The 23,963-nt window shown below is 38.2% G+C and overlaps 1 protein-coding gene across 2 annotated transcripts in view; it reads right to left on the reverse strand.

The window, feature by feature from the left end:
- Positions 1-23,963, reverse strand: part of DLC1 (DLC1 Rho GTPase activating protein) — a 287,733-nt gene that overhangs the window by 117,875 nt on the left and 145,895 nt on the right. For both annotated transcript variants that reach the window (XM_074588142.1, XM_074588141.1), the window contains exon 5: positions 21,255-21,288. In XM_074588142.1, the coding sequence (XP_074444243.1) occupies positions 21,255-21,288 (34 nt within the window). The remainder of the gene's footprint in view (positions 1-21,254; positions 21,289-23,963) is intronic.

Genomic DNA, 23,963 nt, shown 5'->3' on the forward strand with positions numbered 1-23,963 from the left:
GGGCCTCCATCAAACTCCTTTGTCAAAAAGTCTCTTTCCCAAACTCAGGCCGCTCTGGTGTACACAAAAAACTACTCTGATCATCTGCAAACTTTGGAAAAACAGCTTGTCGGTTTTGCATTTCTGGTACCTTTTCATCGGTTATTCTCTGATTATTAGAGTTCAGTGAGAGCAGCGAGTCTAAATCCCTTACAAATGTTGACAATTCCACCTTAAATTAATGCCTCCAAGGCACCCTTGGCATGGAGGGTATTTCAGCAGGGCTGGGTTAGCTATGCCTGATGGACAGTGGCAGAAGCTTGGAGATGTCACAAATAAAAGGGCTGAAATATAGTGGTTCTGCCATGCTAAAGACCGCTACTGTAAAATTTTCTGGGAAAGGGTAGGCCTCATGTCTATTCTACACAAATTCATCACAAGCTTTAACAAATTGTTATATTTGCACAACTTCTACTTGCCACCTGCTGGTCCTCTCATCCCTGGGAACTGACAGAAAAGGGCTGGCCAGCCCTAGTTGTGTCACTTCTTTCATACGATTGATATGACATTTGCAGAATAACAGTGGTCCTGATTTGCCTCACTTGTCTCTCCCAGGCTCAATCCAGAGCAGAAAGTCCACAAAGTTCATGTCATGAACACGGAAGTCTTTAGATCAGTTCTCACCTTATTTTAAAAACTGGAAGAAGAAATGGAACATCACAAGACATGAAGATTGAAGACCATGAAATGACAAAGCTACCAGCAGATGAAAGATGCTCAAGCATCATCATTGGACTTTTACCTCATCATTTTATGTTGGCAGACAAGGATATAATTTCTTTTTCTTCCTATGTGCCATATGTGGGGGGGAATTCCGGTGTTTCATGAAGACAGGGGAATCAGATATCCTCGGTAAATATATTGGCAAACTAATTCACCTATAAGGCCATACATGGCTCTCGATACACCTTATTTGCTCTGAAATAAGGGCAACGTACAGTCTAAAGCAGGGATGAAAACAGAGAGCATGCACATTTTCACGACTCTGAATCTTTTAAAGCCTAAATGATTCATGTCGCATCCACACATTATTTAAGTAATACTTAAAATGCAGAACATTCACACACGCGCTCCTATATACGCCCTCACGTGTCAGTCCATACCAAGGACCTAACCTCCCTTATCAGTCATTATTTGAACACAGAGTAGACACAGCTAGCTAGGGCACCCACTGTACTCAGTCTCAGTACTTGCATACCCAAGGTATTTACAGGCTAAACACAGGTATCGTCGCTTTTTGTACGCCACAAACCAAAGAAAGAAAAAGAAAACAGCAGATGCCTATTGGATGCTTTTTCATGGGCTAAATCATCTCAGCCCTGTTTGCTCATTTTGGCAGCTTTCCGAAGGCACTAGTATAGTGTGTCTTCAAGTGACATTTGAAGGAAAACCAGGAGATTTTTTCACATCAGTGATGCTTTTTAATACTTTATGCACAAGGAACCATATTAAAGAGAAACATTAAAGTTCTTCAGAAGAGGATATGAAAGGATGGCATTTTTACAAGGATGTTGGTAAGGGTTTTTTTTTTTCAATCCAAACATACTACCCTTTAGTCAAGTACTAAAAAAGATTAAGTATGTGGACCAAAATAAAATACTTCTTTATGTTCAATGAAAACTTCTGCCATAAGGTATAGGACAAATAGTAGTACTCTTGAACGACAAGCATGTATACTCTTCTACTATTGTTGTATTCTTAAAAGAGTGATTCTAGACTGACAGTTTGAAATTTGGAGTTGGTTGTGGAATGAGTAGCTGTCAGACTACTGATAACAAATTTAAGCTTGGCTAACCAGTCATAAAAGTCAGAAATAAAACAGAAATATATCTCAAAAGGTCAAAACTTAAATCTATATCGTATATGAAAATACATGAGGAAGTCCAAAGGGGCAATTAAAAAACAAGTTTTAATGTAAGTCTTTCAGTATTAAAAAAGCCTTGAAAGATTCTGTCCCTACAAAGTCATGACAGCTCTGAGTTTCAATTAATAGGATTAGATTCAGTTACCTAATTGACCTCATTTCAACCATAATAACCTAGTTATTTGACGTTGAAAACCTCCTCCCCTACATAAAAACTTTAAGTGTTCAGCATCTGGAAAATCAAATTACTAAACAATAAATTCTGTCAGCTAGGATTAAGAATGATGTAGAATTTTGAATAAACTTTCAAAAAAATCTCTCAGATATGTTCTTGACAGATATTGAAAATTAATTTAGATCAAAGATACATTACTTAGATCCCGGGTTTTGGACTTGCAAGATTAAAGATCTTTTATTAGTCTTTGCCTAGGGAAATCAAGTCCTTTTTAAAGCTTACCATGCCTTGGAGGTGAGGAGACTACAGAAGAATTGTTTTGACTAATTTCAAATTAAGATCTTTATATGCATCTATACACGTGCCCTTGCTACAATATATCAGTAAAGTACTACTGATCACCCTCCGAAACGTGGTCTATATGTAGTTCTCATACCTACCTAGGAAACATTAAACATATACCTCTCCCAAACCCTCTGTAGGTTTTGATCCTCAGCAGTTATATTGTTTTCTCTGTAAGAGGCAATACAAAGTAAACTTAAATATATCCCAAATGAAATCTTTTCCATTTTACCAAGGAAGTCTAGGTTATCTCCAGTTTTCTGGATATTGTAATTTCTTAAAGTTGTTCCTTAAATGCCCTGCTCACTTGTCACATCTAACTTCACGCCTGTTTCAGAATTTCTTATTCTGGAGAAGGTTAGATGTTTCTGCACCATTTTATGTAAAAAGGGACTTTTTCTCCTTATGACTTTCATGTTGTTGTGCATGGTGTGTAAAGACAAGAATGAATGCATGGAACGCAAAGAGGGTCATGCAAACATTTGAAATCACTATATTTAGTTTATCAGTGACAATCATCTCGTAAAGGAACTCTCTTGGAAAAATAATGGGAGACTGGCGGTTAACTCCTAACACCTATCCAGCAAGGAAGTTCAAAAAAAGTAAGGTAAGTGTGAAGCTAAAACTTGAAACAAAGAACTGAACTCTGTGTGGATTTCAGTAAAAAGGCTGCCCTCAGAGAAGTGCGTGTAGGAAGGCAGCTGGAATCATGTATGTTCACGAAATCCGTTGCATTAGCAGCAAGCACACGCTGACCTTAGGTCCCTTCTGCTCCTCCTTGCCTGAGAACCAACGTGCTGGATTCCTGTTGGGCAAAAAATGCTGACTTGCTCTGAAACGGTGTCTAGTGTTACTGTAAACACACTCTGCTTTTACAGTTCCCAGCAGAGCGCTCTCTGCACGGAGGTTACATGATCTTTTTTCTCCTGGCAGGAAATAAAAGATGTTAATGGTGGGGACCTCTGTAAAGAACAGTAGCCCTTCGCAAGAAGAGGAAGGACTAGAGCATGGTTATATATCAACAGTCTATGCAAAGACATGGTTCGCGTTGTGAATGTGTGACATAATTTTGGAAATTATAAAGGATCCGCAGAACATTCAGGCCAGCAGGAACAGATAAGAGACTGAAGCAATGGTCACTGTACAGGTGGGAGAGTGCCAAAAGGCGGCAGAACTGAGGCAAGTCACAGGGGAGTCCAGATGAGGATGGCTACGTAGCTGATACACGTACCTCATGGCCATGCACAGCAAACACAAGGGTAGAAGGGGGGATGTTTAGTCTGCAAACGGAGAGCCTGTAACAGTCTCAAATCTCTGAAGGGAGTCCATAGTTGCTGTTAAATACCAGAAAATGTTTTAGTAGCTTTTGAATGGCTACGTGGCCACTTCAAGTCCTAATTTTAGGTCAGTTAGGATTGCATCTTAGTATTTAAGTACATTTTCTATGCCAAATTCTCTATGCCTGTCCTAAGGCACTAGCAGCAGAAAGCTGCTACAGGAAATATCTCATTCCTTTCTTTAGAGTTTTTTTTTTTTCCTCTGTGCCCCTTATTGCACCCAACTGTTCTCTCATTCCGTACTGGGGCAACTGTTTGCACAGCTTGCTGAAAACCAGCTCACTAAGCCAACATGGGTTAAAAAATAGATAGACTTCATGTGAACCATTTCAGTGATCCAGTTTACAGCAAATGCTTGAATTCCTGAACTTAGAAGGCAGTGAAATACAGTTGGGGAAGCAGCACTGTGACTCACCTTCAACACAAAGCTCTCTTTCAGGCAATTACAACTTTCATTCTCTCTGTGCAAAGGTGAATCACAAGCTGGCCCACAGAATACATGAAGAAGGATATATATATTTTGCAAGCATAGCAGATTCATGCATAATGAAACCCAGGAATTATTGCCTGAACTGTAAGCCAGGCTATAAATCACGTTTAAAAATTGACAGCATGCATTTGAAGAGAAATCCACAGTGAGACCCACAGCTAAAAATTCCTATGACTTTTAGGAATTCACATCCCTCTCTCAACATTTCAGGTAGGTGGATTTCATACAGGTGGCTGAGTGTACTACTGCTGACCGCTGTAATGCCAAGGGAAGAAAAATGAAGTATAGACACAGTAAGAACGTGGTGAAAGTATTCAATTCCCATTGAAAGTCTGCTTTGTTCTGCAATTGGGTAGCTTTTCCTTATGAAATAGGAGATAATTAATCATGGTCACCTGGTTATATGTTGAATGAACACTTTAGAAGAACAATGAAATAATGCCTTAAAAGCACATAAGAAGGGAAGACAAGGGATACAATCGTTCTGAGCTAAGACATACGCTTTACAAGAAACAGTATAAGTGTTGGCTGGTATATACGCAAACAGAGGAATGTGCACATGGCTTGTGAGTCCTTGTAGGTGCTACTAAATAAGGAAGTTTCATTCCAGGCTCCGGTTCAGACTCCAACTTTGCTTTTTGGTCAGCTCTCGTGGTGTAGATAATTGGTGACAAACAGCACTGGGGCAACTACATTTCTATTCGTGAGGAAAAGGCTTGAAGGGATGGAAACTTATCAAAGAGGAACTGTGAAGGAAATGAATTGTTGAATAGGTGTCAAGAAAGCTTTAGCAGAAGATGGTAGAGATGAACTTAGTTTGACAGTTTATCATAGACCGAGTCATCCCTTTCTGTTAATTGCACTAGTGAATAGAGAAACACTCCAGAAAATGAGCTGGAAAGACTCCCCCATTCAAGTGACATAACGTGACCTACAGTAAGATCCTAAGCTATTCAAGATGACCAGACTTAAGCTAGAAGTATACACCACAAAAGCAAGGAAACCGATGCAAGAAAAAGAATGCTGGATTTGTTATTTTTGTGTTTGCTGTGTCATCAAGCAAAAAAGAATATTATTAAAAAAATACCCCACATACTATGCAAAACTGGTTAGTTTACTTAAAAACTTTAGGTGCTTTAGAAGAATTAAACTGTCGCTTAGAATGAAGTCATAAGTTCATGTCTAGAGGTCTGGCAAGCTAGTTGGGGTCAACTCTGGACCTGGAGGCCTGAAGCTGTACAGTTCTTCTTTGGGAAAGCCCAGTAAACACACTCAGGAGACGTTTGGCGTAGGGCAGTGAAGGCAGAAGGGCTTGGAGGGAAGCACAGAGTTGGAGGGCACGGTGGAGTGGAATCCAGCTCAGCCCTCATAAATGCTGTTGAAATTGGGAATGGATTCCCAATTTTTAATGGAACTCATATAGGTATTAAATCCAGAAAGTTGTATAATGTTCAGTAAAAATTAGAAGGGTGCACAGGAAACTTAACGGAGCGTCATTAAAAATGAATCGGTGACCTGTAAGGTTTGGTACACTTCTTCGTGAGTTTACGCTGCTCTCAACATGAAGCACTGCAGTCTAAGCTACAGAGTAGTGTGTGTCCTCTCAAGGTTAGATGTGAAGTGATTTACTGACTTCAGTCTGCAAGTCAGGCAGTGTCTCTCTCAAGAGATCCAGCGCAGGCAATGAAGGAAAGGAAAAAAAAAAAAAAATAATGCATTGCACCTTCAAAATCAGTTAACTGTAATTAGGTATTATAGATATAATAATGGTTTAGTCATAATGGTATATTGATTTTATAACATTACTGGAGAGCATGATTATGCCTCTTTGGTTTTCTTACCTTAATCTATTTGATATTCTTTAAGAATAATCCTTAATTTAAATTTTGGCAGCTTGTAAAATTTTGATTTGATGATAACTGCTCATCGGAAGTGTGTTTTATCCCTCAGTTACAGATACGTAGGGTCGGTTGATGCATGTTTTCCACTTAAATGTAGGGATGTTTTTGTGTCTGTGAATATAAATTAGCCTTTTCTTGCTCAAGGAACGTCATCTTTTAGTTGATGAAACATGAAGGCCGTTAACACCTCATGAATTAAATTACACTGCACCTGAATTCCTACTATGATTTACAACAGTTGTTTGCTCCAATAATTAGAGGTTCAGTAGTAAACACCAATATTTAACAAATCAGGTTGTTTAGCACAATTACCAGGACATCTCTTGCTACAGACTATGTAATTCCTTAGAATGTTGAAAACGGAAATACTTTAAAAATTGTTAAGGGAGGAGTATATAAAGAAAGAGGATATCCTAGTTCTATGATAAAACCATACCCCAAAGTTTGAGCTATTTACAGCATAAACCAGAATTACTCAGAGCATAGCACACTTACCTTATTTCTTTAAGGACTGTTTTATTAATGGATAAGAGTCTAATTGCTGCAGGCTCAGGAAAGTATTATACCTTTGAGTTCCCTTGACTGTCACTTGACTAAATCGATGAAATCTGCTGCTCCTTATCGGCGAAATCTGCTGTTCAAAGGTCCATTAGGAATAAAAGCAAATCCTGACTCCTGCTGTGCGAGGATGTGTGTAAGGGCAATGCTTGCTCAGTGCCGATAGGGCTGGGATGTTGAACAGGGCTGGTTTTCTCCCAAATTAACGTGGAGCCCTGCCCCTGAGCTTCTTTATCCTCTATCACCCAGATGTGAAATTTTGTCTGGTTTCATCCATTTGTAGTTAGGTTGCTGACAGAGTGAGCACTCATGCAGATAATAATTTGGTATTCAGGCTATAATTACGGCTACAGTGACTTCCACTTAACCCTACTAACAACTCTGCATGCTATCCAAAACACGATTGGTACTGATACGTGAGCAGCAAGCGCTGAGCGTGTCTTGGCATAACTGCCCATTCCAAAGGCTTGTCCCAGAGGAGGGGGAGCTCTGGGGCAGCAACCTCTGGTGCAGAGAGCTGCTCTCCATGGAGGAGAAGCTGGGGCAGTCATTACTGCCTGCCAGGGCACTGCCACACCTCTTCTCTACAGTTATGCCAGGGATTACCTGGCCCTGCAATTCAAGGAAGCATAAAGGCAGCTGAAAGTCATTTGCGTCCCACTCCCCAGGTATGCAGAACAGAGCAGCAGGACAGCTAATTTTGTGGCTCACTGTTTTTTTCCTTTTTCCCCCTCCTGAACTAATTGCTGTTGGGTGGTAGCTAAAAAAATTAAAAGGCAGAAGTGCAGAATCACCAGGCCCATTTACCTGTAACCAAAAGAATTAGTTTCCATAATCTCCTCTTCAGTAAAACCTTGAAGATAGTTTGTCAGGAGTGAAAGCAGAGGGAAGAGTTAGGTGAAAGCAGTAGTTCAAATCCTTATGCTAGACTCTCACTGCGGCATATTTTCCATGGGCTACAAGAGGTATTCCCCCCTTCCCAAACCTTATCTGGGAAGCAAGAGGTGTTTCCACTGAGAAAGCAACTTGCTCATAAATTCATATTTGAATCGTCTAAGCAAGGACTAAACCCAAAGTTGGTGTTAGAAAAAGGAAGCCAGAAATGAATTCATCCGATTGATCTTTTTGATCAAGACCTCACAATGGGAATAAACATAAATCTCCTACTACTGCTGGTTTCAAACAGTCCCTGGCCCATGCTGTCTCCCAAAGCGTTCATGGGGCTTGTCTAGAAAAGTGACAGATGGCATGGGCCAAAACTACAGCAGGAAGCATGACGATAATTAAACAAGAAGGACAACTGCATGTCAGTACTTGAGCCCATGTCCTGCCTAGTTTACTTGTACAGATGCTGCTCTGGGACTGAGCCCTTGAATGAGGGCCCTTGGTGACAGCTGCTGGATGCATGCACTCCAAGTACGATTTTCACTTAGCCATTACCTCCCTCTGACAGTGCAAATGAAAGAAACCTATGTGACTCAGCCCAGAGCTCTTTCAAGAGTGGAAATTCCCGGTTTTGGGAGGTACTTTGGTATTGGTACTTTTTTTTTTTGGTCATGACTGGATTTCTAAATCTATCTCCTAGATTTCTAAATGGAGAAGGAAAGAGCACTTGTAAGCAAACATATAGGAAACAACCGTAAGGGACTATAGGAGCCAGCTCTTCCGGTTGTCTGCGCTGTATGGGTTTGGCCAGTACAATTCAGGTTTTAAGCAGTGCTGCCACTGCATGGAACGTGGCAGACAGGGAGTTTTGCTGCTGGGGTGTGTCTCACCGGGTAGCTTTGTGCTTGCTAAACGCAGCTGGAACTCTACAACACCACCACATTTACTTGTCTGTTATCTTTGACAATTAAAATTCTCCATCTCACTTCAGTCTATTAAAATGATTGTCCATACTGCAGAATACTACAAAGACACTTTGTCTTTTTTTTTGTTGTTGTTGTTGCTTGATTTTTAAGGGTGTATTTTGCTTTATTTAAGGAAAACAGGTAAGGAAGCTTAAATAACAGATCTCAGGAAATGAGATGATCACTACATCTTTAGTTGAACTGGAATGCACTTAAGAAAATAAGAGAGGGGCTTAAATTAGAGTCATGGGAACTGGTGAACAAAGCACCAAAAAGCATGAAACCCCGACACAGATGTAGCAAAGATTTTCCAGATGTGGAATTCTTTCTATGGATCAGTAGAGTTAGCTTAACTTACTTAAGCTATAATGATTATTCTGGGGAGGGGAAAAAAAAAAAAAAGTATGGCTCATTTCTTATCTCTCAGTCTTTTAATATAACTAACTGCAATTTACTTTGCTGAAGATTTTTATCTAAATTTGCTTTATGAAAAGATGTCTGTTTCTTATTCCTCTTAGTTTGTCTAATGTGGCATACATTGCCTTGTTGGAAATGCCTTTGAAAAGTACTGCAAAAGTTAATATTTGTAGCAACTCCTTAGGTTGGAATCTTTCTTGATTAGTTTTTCAGTGTCCAAGGCCTCATTAAAAACAAACTGATGCTAAGTTTTGGTTACAACTGAAACATATGTGTATTTATATCGTTACAGTTTTTAGTAGGGTCCTTGGTCAAGTTTGTGTCTTTATATTCTTATGAGATACGCTCATACTTTTTTTTTTTTCTTTGCTCTTTATTCAGCTGAAGAATTGCCTTGGCTTTCTGTATTCTGATCATTGATTGACTTCTGCAAATTTTAAGATCCCTCTAATTTTTGCCAGAAAGTTCCCTGACACGTGGAGGACTTTTGCTGTTGCAAAAGGACTTTTGCTGTTGTAAGCTATATGGTATTCTTAATTTGATGATGGGTAGTTCATACTGTTTCCTGGAGGAAATACATGTCTCTTACAAAACATAAGAAGCACTCGTGATAAAATTGTATTCAGTGTACATAGTAGGGCATTTTTACTACAAAATACCATCTCTGACACATTAAAAACTAATTCAGTATTTGGGTAGTGACTTATCCACTGGAAATATTGCAACACCAATTTGACATCTTAGGCAAGTTTCAAATTGGTACATTGGGTTACTATTTGGGTAAATCTTACGAAAATCAGTGATGGGACTTCCATTAATTTCATTGAGGGAAGGCTTGTACGAGTCAATTTCTCTGTCATTAGTTTGTCTAGAATTTTTCTAAACCTGTATAAAACTTTAGCATCTGCAATATACTGAGAGAAGGAGCCTCATAGTTCAGTTCTAGATTGTGTGGAGACATGCCTCCCTCTGCCACCTTTATTTGATGTCCTCTCATTCTTTTACAGGAACAGACAAGTAATTACACATAAGCGTCAAATGGTTATCAACACAGAGTAATCAAACATGGACAACTATTGTACTGGGAGACAAAAAAAAAAAAAAAAAAGAGATAAGGGTGCAAAAACTTTTACTGTTGGAAGGAATGGCAGGTATTAAATCCCTGACTGAAAAAGCCAGTACTGCTTCCAAGCGAGCAGTGAATCCTACTCTAACTTGTGTGCCAGAAACACCGTATTTGTATTGTCTGATCCTGCTAATAGCTAATTGAACGGCTGCTAAAAGGCATTTTTCTGATAAATGCTAGTCTGAGATCTTCCTCTAAAAAGAACGAAAGAAATTTTAGGAAAACTAGAGATTATTTCCATGAATATCTTTCAACTTTGAAATCATTTTCCAGCCACAAATGCCCTGACAATGATGAAATTATACCTGATGAAATTTATTAACCTGATATGCACTTTAAAATTTTGCCAGAGCAGGTATATCGGTTATGAACATGAAATAGATCCCTGCCAAAGACGCACTTGTGCTGACACAAAAAATGTTACTCCACTCCGAGAGTCCGCAAGAGCTACACCACGAAAATACGTACTTGGCACTCTCCAGACATTTTGGAGTTTCATCCCTGCTTTGAGAGCCTCCCATGGTAACTACAAGAGCAAAATCTTTCTAGTGGAGGCATGGGCTTTGTTCTGTAAACAGCGCTCTGTGTAAGTCAATTGACAGATAACAAATTCTTGCAAAAGTCTCAGTCTTTCCTTTTCTTCCCTGCAAAATGGAGAAACCTTGATTCCAGAATGACACTGTAAATTAGACAGCCTGCCTGGGAGGAAGCAGTGGCTCGTTTTATTAATTTTCTTCCTTGCCTTTTAACAGCTATTTAGATTGCCCTTCTCTAATTTCAAGCCTGTGTTTTGGAACGTATTAAAATCCCTGGTTACTTTCTCTTTGCCTTTCACTTCCGCTTATAGGCAGCTACTGACATGTGACGTACCTGGCTGTCACTCTGAAGTTACTTACCAAATATCTCTTCTTTTAGGCCAAAGTACAGCAGCAGGTGGCATTGAATCCACTGTAGATTGGGCTTTAAATTAATACCTACCAATTGTACTAAAGAGGCTATTCACTCACAGGAACTTTCAGGGAAACCATTTTAGACTTGGATTTAGCAAACTTCTAAGCTTCTAAACTTAGTCCAAACTCACGTGACTGGAATAATTACCTGCAGGAATAACTCCTGGCAGATTTATAGTTTATAGGCATTTGGCAGTTGTGTCTATCAATAAACTTCATTTTCAGTTCTTTCTTTATTTGTAATACTTACGAATTGAGCAACAATGTCATGCAGTCATCTGATTCTTTCCGAAAATGTCACTAATAGCCAAAATCAACACAAAGGTAGATTGAAATCAGTAATAAAGCAATCGCATGAGGCAACTGACTGACTTTGCATATAATAATTGTACACTGGTGCATTTTAAAGACGAATGGCATCCACTATATGCTAGAGAATCAGCATTTGATTTGATTGCCACTTCCCAATACGTGCAAAAGCAATCTAATTTTACGAGAGTATTTGGAGAGGCGATTTGCAACAATGGCTGAACTTGATGACTAGATACCACAAGGTATTTAAAAATCTTCAAGATAATGAAAAACACCTTTCGTCAGATATGGTTAGTATCTTTGAGTTTATAGACAATAAAAGATCTAGTCGCTCAGGCTGAACATACTAAAAGCAGAAACACCAATTCTCTCAAGTATCACTTGCTGTACCAGAAGGCATTCAGAGCACTAGTCAACAACTCTATAACAAGAGGAAAAAACCCAACAGTCTGAGCAACCTGTGACGTTGCGGTTACATACAGCCCTATCATTGTGCTGCCGAGGACGGTTCCACATGAGGAAGACACTTTGCCTCCAGGTGTGCCTAATCCAGGGTGTGCTTTTGGGTATCTCACCTGAGTTTTCAGCATGTCCTTAGAGGAATGTGAATAAGCATGACTTCTCATCAAACATCAAAGAGCTCTTTCTTTTCCCTAAGAATTTGTGGAAAGGAGCTTCTTATTCTAATAAGACAGGAGTTTAAAGTGTGCATGTAAGTACCCAAAATATATAAAAAACAATCCCCTGTGCTGGCTTTCTGGAGTAAAGCCCACGTCCCAGGTGCTCTGTGACTGAAACCGTTTCTTACCCTTCTGTTTTAACAGATGCAAAAAGAGAAAAGTTATCTTGCCACACTTTAATATGAAAAGCTTAGAGCACTTAGAGATGATTTAAAATTGTTGAACTCTTTGGTTCATCTTCAACAACTCTGAAACAACTTCGCAGTCCAAGTCCTATTTTCGAATGTGAACACAGGAATATAATATGATCTTACAGATGTTTTGAATGTTGTCTAGGAACCCAAAGAAATAAAGAAGAGCTTATTAAATTTTTCAGAAATGACTAGGTACCTTCGTAATTCTGTGCCATGTGCAGATTTTACTGCCCAAAGGTAACCTCTATTGGGAATCGGTGTACAATTAGCAGGTGTCGCAACAGAGACAATGTTTTTCATCTTCAGGTACATAAATAGCTATGATAATGTAGCCAACATTTAATTTTAAAATTTGGCTCTGGCCACCTCGGCTTTCCAGAAGCTGACTCTATTTCTGGACACTGAAAAAGAAAGCCCATCACCTGATTTCCAAATCAACAGTCACATCACTACTTTGGAAACCATGGCTTAATGATTACATGTCAGTATCAATTAGGACCAAGCAATCTAGTTTATATTTCATCTGAATCAACACAAGTCTTTGCCGTGAACTCGGTCTGAACAAAATTAAGCTAGAAATAACTTGATTAACTGGTTATCACCATTCTCTGTTATTCTTGTTACACCCAAATAAGGCAAGAAAGAACAACTTGTTCATGTTCACTTTGATTTAAAAGCTATTTTTGGTCAGGGACTACCCCTTTTAGAATGTTTCTGGTCTCCAGTACCATAACAGATCACAATTTGGGTTGGGAAATATAAGTGCTACCGAACCACCTTGTAACTGATAACTAAGTTCAAACTGAAAAGCAACTTGATTAAGATTAAATATATGATATAAACTAGAATATACAGAGTACCAGTTTACAGTCTGTATTGTGGTGTTCTAAAATGTGAGTACATTATAATTAGTTCAAATGTAATACTAAATTGAATTTGCTGAAAGTAACAAATTCATAAACCTTCTGCTGTATTTTCAGCTTTGGCAATGAAGAGCTCAACCATGAAACACTGTTTCCCACAATATTTTTGTTTGCAAGTTGGGATTTTGCAGTCTGGAAGGGTGGATAAATAAATGATAAAAAACCGGCTGGAGAGCAGCTCTATGGAAAAGGCCCTGGGGTCTTGGCAGACAGCAAGCTGAGCGTGAGCCAGCGGTGTGCCCTGGCAGCAAAGAGAGCTGGCAGCATCCTGGGATGTATCAATAAAAGCATGGCCTGTAGATGGGGGGGAGGGATTATCCCCCTCTATTCAGTACTTGTTAGACCGCATCTGCAATCCTGACTCCAGTTTCAGGATCCTCCCAGTACAAGAAAGACATCGATAACAGGAAACAAGTCCAGGGGAGGGCCACCAAGTGGTCAGGGTCTGGATGGCTTGGCCTGTGAGCTGACGCTGCAGCCTTGTTCAGCCTGAGGACATGGCTTTTGCGGTCCTACCAGCAGCTCCCCAGGACCTCATGGGAGGGCAACAAGAAGGTGGTGTTGAGCTCTTCCCATTGTGTATGTGAGGATGACAAGAGACAACAGGCATAAACTGAAACCAGAAAGGATCATACTGGATATAAGGAGAACCATCTCCCCCATGGAGACAGTACAGCAGTGGAGCAGGTAGCCTAAGGAGGTTGCACAGGCTCCATCCTTGGAGGTTTTCAAGACCAGACTGGATAAAGTCCAATTTTGTCTGACCTCAGGGCTGGGTCCTGCTTGAGCAGGAGGTTGGAGAAAGGACCTCCAAAGGACCCTTTCAAAAGGGTTATCCTGAGTTATCCTCATGGATAACCATGGCAATGGTTTTAAACTAGAGTAGGGTAGGTTTAGATTAGACATTAGGAAGAAGTTCTTTACGATGAGGGTGGTGAGACACTGGCCCAGGTTGCCCAGAGAGGTGGTGGAGGCCCCATCCCTGGAGACATTCAAGGCCAGGCTTGATGAGGCTCTGAGCAACCTGATCTAGTTGAAGATGTCCCTGCTTACTGCAGGGGGTTGGACTAGAGGACCTTTAAAGGTCCTTTCCAACCCAACACATTCTATGATTTTATGATCCTTTGTTTAACTGTATTTCACCAATAGGTGATGAAGTCTGTTATGAGAGACATTCTTACAACTTATCAATCTGTGGTGAATATTATATTATTAATGTCAAAATACGTTTAAACGACTTCAGTGCTAATGCTTGTTTCTTTTCTAATCACATAGTTTCTGGGATAGAAATAACTTGCCTTAACAAAGAAAGTATATATTGCCTTAAAACCACATTGGATTGGACAGAAAAGGGACAGCCGAAAGATTTAGCATGATGGCCGGCAGCAGTAATCACTCAGCTGGCGCTACATACATCTGTATTCCTGGCAGGGAAATGTCTTGATTATAATAAGGTAATTCTACTACAGAACTTAAGAAAAGACAGCAAAACAGCCAAAAAAAAAAAAAAAAAAAAAAATCAAAATCCAGTTGCTGACCACGGGAATATAAGGCACTGAGACACTGCTTGTTTTCTCTAAAGTGAATATCCACATTTGAATAGTTGTTGAGGAAATATTTAAAGTTGTTTCCACAGTTAACACAATCAAAGACTCTAGAAAAATATCATAGATAAAAAAGCATTATAGTGTATGATATGGACCAATGCAACGTAAAAATAATGGCTTATCCTTGTTACTGGCCTAAAATAATTCAGTTAAGCTTGTTTTCCTCTAAGTATTTTAAAGATAAAAATAAATGAGACTATATTAAAGAAATGAACAAAATTAAAAGCCTTTGAAGACAACAGCAGCATATTTTGATTTAAAAACCTCTTCCAAAGAAGTATGAAAACAGGTCCATACTGACGACCCATACTAATGCAGGTAGAATAAGAAAACAGAAGCCGGCTAAACGTTTAAGAATTCAACGCGTAAGAGGTTCTGTTTGTTCTCAGGTACTTCAAATGTACTTTATTATTATGCAATGATTTCATTGAATTTGTTTTAGCCTTCCAGAAAACACCTGTTTTCCTGTTCAGGCATAGGACCTAAACGTTTGTGTCCTCCTTCCATGGTATACACCACCCTTCTGGACTGCTGGCTCCCCCCTCAGAGCACATTCACACTATCTGCCCCTACCCTCTGCTTTTTAAGACTTGAGAAAGTAATATACAACAGGTAATTATGAGGAGTTTTAGGGACCATCCTGCTTCCAGTGCATTTAACATGGTTTTCAGTGCACTTTCAGAGGAAAGCTGCAGTCCCAGGATCTACTGTTTCCCCCAAAACCTAAGGAAAATGGTCACGGCACCTTGAGATTAATGAGTCTGGCTTCGCACAGTGCCACGTGTATTTTAAAGCTTATGTGTTTATATCCAATGCATACAGTGAATATGGTGTGACTTTTGAAAGTGAAGTAATCTAATCAGAACAACGACGGTAGTGTGCAGTTAATAAGCCAATAAAAATCAAATACCCCAAATCATGACATCAGCTATTTTACTGCATTTAGGAAAAAAAAAAAAAGAAAACCCAACAACTAAACATCATCAGGAATCTTTGCATGAAATGTCAGCTTTCGGTATCTATTGGCATCACAAGCCTCTTTTCTAGTAATTAAGTAAATGGAAGAAAAATATATCTATTAGCATCTACTAGTGTTTGGCAGATACCCAGGAATATTCTGGCAGAGTCTCTGTAACTGTTTTTTGTAGTATGACCGATTGAAGTGTGCATGCTCACCTGACATTTTTATTTAGAGAGCCAACACTCAGCTAAAACAAATTTTATAACTGTTGCAACACCAGTAGTAAAAGAAAGACTACTTAGCCAGGAACTGGTACTTCATACTAAGGTCTCACAAAAACACTAATAAGATTGGTCTACTAAAACCAGGTACAATACTTACAAAAAAAGAAAAATTAATAATTCATTTTGGCCAATTTATTCTGGAACACTGGGTAGAGATATTGTAAAGCAGCCAGAAAATGAGTAACTATGCCCATTAACTTGTACTTCTCTCCAGTTTACGTGGAAGCTGATTTCCTGTAGCCAGTCAGATTCGGTTTTTTAGTGTTCTCTCTAGGTTCAAAATAAGTTATGTACGGATGAACCTTTAAAGACTTTATGAAAACAGAGCATCCAGTGGGTGCTGCTCATAGAAAGAACTGATTTCTCTGGATCTAGAACATGTTTGTAAGATCTAGTGGAGATTATTTTTTTCCCCTTTTGATTAGAGCTGCAGTTAAATTAAATGAAATTAAAAGACCTTTACCTAGTATGCCAAGCAGTTGGTCTTTTATGTGCCGTGTTTAATGACAGTGAACCTGTTGCTACTGGGTTTTCAAGGTCCTCCCGCTGCGAATTCTCACAGACGGTCCTGACCCGCCTTGTCATCACTCCATCGCCTCCTGTTCTGCAGCTCATCTCACCATGGGGCCGAGCACCAAGTGTCCTCTGCTGCCTGACACCGACGATTGGAGTCTGTGAGAGGAAATACCCTGCCGCTAAGGTCCCTTTAATCGTCTGCGTATTTGTCTTCCTTGCGAATCAAAGGCAACCAGAGGAATTAACACCAAAGGACATTGAGCCTGTACTATCTTTACTGGAAATCTAGAGGGGAAAAAAAAAAAAAAAAAAAAAAAAAAAAGGGAGACTTTTTCACCACTAGGCCCATAGTGTAATGCTAACACTGGGGAGCTTTCCAACACTTTACGTTGGCCAGAGATCCAATGAGGCTGCTGTCTTTGACTGCACTTAATACTTTATCCTCTTGCTTGCTCATCACCAAAACCTAGATGAGAAGTGGGCTATCAAATCTGTTCTACTCCATGTCAAAGACTGGCACTTTTATTTGTGCTAAAGTAGATCTCTCTAATCTATTAGAGAGAGTACTGAGATTTACCCAAAGAGGTTATGCACTTTTTCCATAGTATGTTTTTAAAGCAAGAGGGAATATTTTTTGGTAGAATCATGAAAACTCTTAAAAGTATGTTCACTTGCTATTCTACTAGAGAAATTTTACTGCCACGGATGAGTAATGTCACTTGCTTTTTTATATCATCACGTGTTCTGTATCTTTTAATTGATTGAAGTTTCTACTTAATAATTAAAATGTAGTACTCAATGACTTAAACCTTATTTTATTTTTAGAGCAGCAACTTTTCTAAGTGTGTGTTCAAGCAAAATACCACAGGGAAAAATTTATTTATTATAATGCTGAACATCACAGACCAATGGTGCTAATATTTATTTGGGGCTAGACTAAACCTTCTGCCCTGTTTATGTGATAGCACATAGTTTCAGCACTTCAAGAGAAATAAGCTGTGCTGGTCCCTGACCAGATGTGGATATTCACTCTGCCTCTCCCGCTGGCTCTGTTGTAGCAATGTTTCTAAGTGACAAACAGAGTTCACTATTACCTACAAATATTTGAGGTTAAATTGGGAAATCATGAAGTAGGTCCACAAAGAGACTTAGGCAATACTCCTAATATTGACTTTCACCTTTGTTTGGAAGGTGTCATGTTGATCTTGATTTTGATCTTGTTTGCTCCGGGAACTGAAGTTAGCCCTGAATTAGGAACCTCACGGTGGACTCATAACACTGAATGTTGGTATCTATGTTAGGAGACATCTTGACTCTACAGTTAGTGGAGAGTTAACCAATACCATTCATCAAGTACCATGTGTGATTGACATCACTAAACCAAATGCTGACATATAGACAGATGAACTATAGAAGGGTTCATATGTTGATCATTTTTAGACTATAAGCAAAGCCAACACTACTAAATCTGACAGACACCTTCATTATTGTCAAGCAAGATGAACCCTCCATCCCTCAAATTTCTTCATAGTTCGTAGACAGAGTTTGAGGATAAAAATCACAGTAGTCAGCAAGGTAAGTAAAGGCTTGGTAATAACTAAATTACTCAAAAGAAAGACAGATGCATCTGAAGAAGTCTTTTGCTGGCCTGCTTTCCTGATTTAGGTGCCGATAGTCCCAGTCCTGAGTCATCTCTTGGCTCAAGCCATCATTTTCCCTGACCGTGCATGTTGCTTGATCTTAACTTCTACCTTAAAAAAGTTCTTTTTAAAGACTTCTTTTTTTCACCATTGCCAGAAATATTGAGACCTCTAAAAAAACGCATTTCTCAGAAACAGCTGATGCTACAACACACCATTTGCAATGCCCTAATTCACACAACTTGAAGCAATAGCGTACACAGTTAGGCATGAAGGATGTTCTGCTCAGCACACTGATCATTTATAGATTTTTGCCACAAGGACTCTGCAATCACAGGTTTTACTGCACTTTCCACTGTAAAAAATGGTTATGCAACTCTTGAGTTATTAATTGACAAAAGTAGCAATGTTTCCAGATTATGTTTGGCTTTGATCTAAACCTAAAAGTAGCGGGGGTTTTTTTTGGTTTTGTTTTCTTTTTTAGTACACCATCTGAACGTTTGTATTTGATGTAGTCAAAATTTGCTGCATGTTGTAAACTATATAAAATTGAGAAAATATTTAATTTCAAGGATTAATAACTGCTATAATCATAATCAGTAATGTGTGAATTTCTAAGCTGCTTAAGCAGCTCGGTCCATTTAAGGATCTGAAAGTTTGGTTGCCTATAGGAAAAGCACTTGAAAGTATCAAAGTATCTGGAGTCTACAGAATAGAAAGTCTTGTAAAAACAGTTTTTTATCTGTGTATATAGAATTTCTGAACCAGAAATATTGAAATAACAACCTTACTGCTTTTTTGTGTTTCTCATTCCAGTCATGAATGAAACTAAATAGTATGAAGTAGGAAAGAGGGAGCTACAAGAAATTATTATTTTAAATTCTCAAAAGAAGAAAAGATGTTTGAATAGATATTTTGAGTGCATTTTAATCCAATTTTAATACAGTGCTATCGAATCTCTTTTCCTATTGTGTTATCAGTAAAATAAACAGCTGCTTCTTTTTGTTCTGTAATGTTTCGTAATGTATTTTAGTTTGTAATAATATAAATTAGAAAGAGTTTAATCGTTGGTTCAAATATCAAAATTAGTATTTGGTTTGTTCTCTTAAAGCAGAAATGCAAATATGCTAATTTTTTTTGAAGGCTTTCACAACTTACTTATGGCTTTGTCATTCATGAGTCTTATACAATGTCATTTATCTGGTCAACTGTAAGCAGCAATGATCAAACAAATGCTAATTAAATTGCAAAACACGAGACCTGAATGTCTGAACCAAGATCCAATGGCATTTGAAAACTTAACTACCTCTAGAACTAAGTGACTTCAGACAATAGGCCTGATTTAAATAATCATCTCCCCAACACATGCTTAATTATTTCCAAAAAACCATCATAAGCTTGTGAGCTCCTGAGCCGCAAAGAGTTAAATAAAAGCCAAAACTGATTAAAAGGCAACCACATTTCCAATCATAGCCTAGCTTGTGCTCACCTACATGGAAGCGTCAGCAAAGTGACTCCACATGGCATGAAGTTTCACCTAATATTTGTAATATCAAATATAATGCTGTCCACACAAACCATAACACTGAAGTCTGGGCAGGAAGGAGGAAGACAGAGACAGATTCATATCCACATGTACAGGTTATAAAGTGTATGTCAAAAATACATTTATTTCACACCATCATCAACACTGATGTGATAGGTAGTTCTGACAATGAAGAAGTAAACAGGGAGCTTTATTTCTCATTTTACAAGCTGTTACCTATGGCAAACACTTCTTGCAGCTCTATTCCTCTAGTATAGAACTGGGGTCATTATATCTCTATGCCCTGAGGATTTTTTAATGACTTTCAGATAGCTTTTAGTCCTGTATGGTACACAATTGCTAAAGACGTACAAAACCCTATAATGTTGCATGACTGCTTGACAAGGAATTTGAAATTAGCTGCAAATATGCCAGTTATGATCAGTTTGCACGTTTGGACATAATTTAAAGGATGTGGACAAATACGAGCTGCCTCCGAAAAAGGAATACCAAATAATACCACCTGTGAAACCTATAAAGAAAATGCTTATAAACTATGGGACACAGTTTTGGAATTATTTGTGAACTTCAAGAGCTAAGATAGCAACTTCCTGACCAGACAGCTCCATAACTTCTACAGTACTGATTCACGCTGTGGCATTTCTCTCAAAAACTATTTTTAACCTATTCCTCTTCCTTAATAAGCAAAAGGAAAGAAATAATCCAAACCAGGATAACGCAAGGAAATATCACCAACAGAAAATCAGACATAAATCAGAAGGCCAGGTGGCATTTGGATATTTTGAGGTATTTTTCAACCTATATTTGAAGTACAGTAGCAAAATACCAATTAAAATAAATTACGAAGAAACCAACAGATTCTAGAGATCTATACTGCCAGGAGTGGAGTGTCCCCTAGTGCTTATCACGACAATACACCCATTTGACAGCGTCTAGCAGACAATCACTAATAGATTTCATATACCAATACCGAAGTACATCTAGTGTTCAGAGAATACCTATAACAGAAAAGAATTAAAAAAACCCCAACCTTTCAATATTCTGAAAGTACTTAGCCAAAAGAAAAAGTTATTATCTCCAGTGAAATACTCCAGCTAACTGAAATTTCCTGCCATACTTAAAGACAGACGGTAAAGTTCACACTGAGCCATCAAATTCCACTGACTTCAACAAACCCATTGGCATCCTTGTCTGTTAATCAAGACATCAAATAAATCAAAATAGATTTTAGCACCAAGTAACAAGCAAGTACCTAGAGGAAGACTGACACGTAAGGGGCAGCCGTGATCCAACTGGGTACTTTGTAGGATAGTTTCAAAAATCTTTATCAGTATCACACAGAAAGCTGGACTTCTTTTCAGAAAGAGAAAATATCCTATTCAGGAAACAATGAATAACCTTTACATAGGCATTTGTCAGGTCTGTGACCCTGCGCACTTGAAACCCCACAGCTGAAACCCATCTTTTGTCACCTAGTTAAGTAACACTGTGTTCCACAAAACAAATACAAGGAAATGAGAAAACATGTAAATATTTACTCACCAGCCTTCTCCTTCTCTGAAATAACTGGCATAGCCTGAAAGAAAAAAACAAAAAAAACAACAAAAGATACCACTGTTAAAAATAATAAGAATATTAGGGAAATATTATAAAATCTTAAGGTAGATTATATGAGTATCCAGAAGGCCTGGAAAGAAACAAGTTAAGCACTCTGGAGATAAACATACAGTTCCCATTTAAGTGGCTTAATTATGCCACTGAAACATACAGTTCCCATTTAAGTGGCTAATTATGAAACCAATTACTGTTAAAAAAAAAAAAAAAAGGACTATGAGAGAAGGGAGGAGATAGAGTTAATAAAATATTCCAAAGATTACGTTTTGGAATAATCATCCTAGAATACATGCCCACAAAATTCCACTGGGAAATTACTAAAAAATTCTGAAGGAGTGATGACAAAAACTGTGTGGCTGAAGATGAGACTGAAATGATGAAATGACAAGTCTTTCTTCTGCAGAACTGAAGCAGAGTTCTGCCATTGACTCCATATAGTTATGACTCAGGCTCAAATGTATGTTGTCCTGTAACATACCGATTTCTTACTTTCTATATAACTTTTTAAAGACAAATAACAGAAGTGTTTTCATATTGGCTGTAATTGGTTTTGGACTTGGAAAATTGTTTTGGTTTGTTTGGTATTTTTTTGCAACAGATGTAAAAATCTTTCATACTATGCTTTTCTTTCAGACTTCTCAGAACTCCTCTCTCAGTGCATTTTTCCTAAAGTAAGTTATAGATTGAATGAACAGTAAAATGGAATTTATATGGCACACACATAAACAGAATCAAAGAATGTGCAGATGTGATAAAGGTAAGAAAGGCTGGAGGAGGAATTGGATTGGGTATGCAATGTATGCAGAACTGCCAGGTAAGTTAAGGTATCAATGATGGGGACAGGTTATTATCACATTTTAATGTTAGGCTTTATTAGCTATAAAAAAACAAACCCAAACCAACCAAAGAAGGTGTGTCGGCTTCCTTTCAGAAAAGCTTAGAAAACAACATTGAGCTAACTGTAGGTGTGGCAACAAACAGCGTCAGCACCGTCATAAGCTGTGTCATGGAAAAGAGACATCAGTTTGGCGGGGACAGCTTTTGTGAGGTCTAAAATGTGAGGTCAAGATGAACAGTGAACAGCTGTGATGCAGTGGACTGGGGGTGAGCAGTTACAGGACCCGATGGGGATATCAAGAGTGACAAGTACAGAAGACAATTTCTCTGGTGGCTTTATGGCAGACTTAAATGGACTGTAATCACATTGCCTATAACCGCAATGTGAGTCACTGGTAGTGCCTTTGGCCTGAATGGACACTTCTGAATCAGTGCCCATCATTCATATCAGCAGGCATTTTTTTTTTTCCCCAGCATATCAGATTTTAAAATGTTGTTAATCTTGCCATTTGTCGCTTCAAGTTATTTCCTGGAAATATACAGTATTTCTAATTCATGATCACTAAAACACGTTGATTTGCAACCAAAGATAATTTTTTAGTAAATTTGTTAGATGCTAGCCCTAAAGGTTGTTAGAGTTGTTTAGCGGCTTTAGCCCAGGTAAAAAGCTGTAGCTGGAAATACAAAGAACTATAATGCCTCAGGACAGATATGCAAGTCACAAAATTAGTACTTTTGTTAACTAGCATGAAGAAGCACTCTAAGTTCCAGACAACTTAAAGGTAGAGTGATGTTTGGAAATAAAAGTACTTCCTATGTTCCTACAGCATTCTTGCAGCAACTCATTGAGATGGTTGCTAGAGAGACCACTGTGGATTATACAATCTACCGAGAGCAAGAATTCTAAAATCAAGTGAGATGCATGGAAAAAAGTATGCTACTAGAGTATTCAGATAGAGAAATACATTCAACATGATAGCACGACAAAGTATGTAAGTTTTCCTAGAATAATTAGGAGAAGGACCTCATACAGTGGTGACTACCTATCACCATCATTTTTCAGTACTCCAGGTCCTCTGTAGTGCATTATATAAATACAGAGATTTCTTCTTAATGCCTCACTTTTCTTCCTGATATCAGACTTAGCCTCCTTTTTTAGCAAAACGTGGTTTGGTTTCCTTCATGTGCTTTTATAATTAGAAGAACTAGTTTGCTCTGATTTGGTCTTATTGATTAATTGCACAATAAAAAAAGTATGATATTTTCCAAGAACAAAATATTTTCTCAAATTCATGCGAATCAAAGTAAAACAATTTATCTCTAAAAAAAGCCCTTATTGTAGCATCAAATTAATGAAGTAAAATCTTTAGAACAGAATAGGAAGCATATTTTTTCCAAAGAATATCAATATTCTTCTCAGTGTAAAGACTACAAATAACACGATCGTTTGATTCAGAACACGGTGCTATGGCATACTTAAAAATTCTAAATCCATTATAACAGTTACGAAAAAATAATGTATATAAACAAGCAGGTCTTACTAATTAATTCTTTAAGATTTAAGGAGAACTCATATATATATTATATTTTTAGTTAAAGGTTTAGATTTGCTTAGTCTACAGAAAAATTGCAAAATATCCCTATTTTATTAAAATATATAGTAAATGTAAAGTCCCTGATTAAAAAAAATAACCTAAAAAACCACACCCAAAACCTACCCTCTGTAACCACAAAGTACAAAGACATTTTGGATGATACTTTCAAATATGTCTGCTTTTTAAATAGAGTGTAATTCTGCTG

Source organism: Larus michahellis, chromosome 5 (assembly GCF_964199755.1).
Source record: "Larus michahellis chromosome 5, bLarMic1.1, whole genome shotgun sequence".
NCBI classification, from domain to species: domain Eukaryota; kingdom Metazoa; phylum Chordata; class Aves; order Charadriiformes; family Laridae; genus Larus; species Larus michahellis.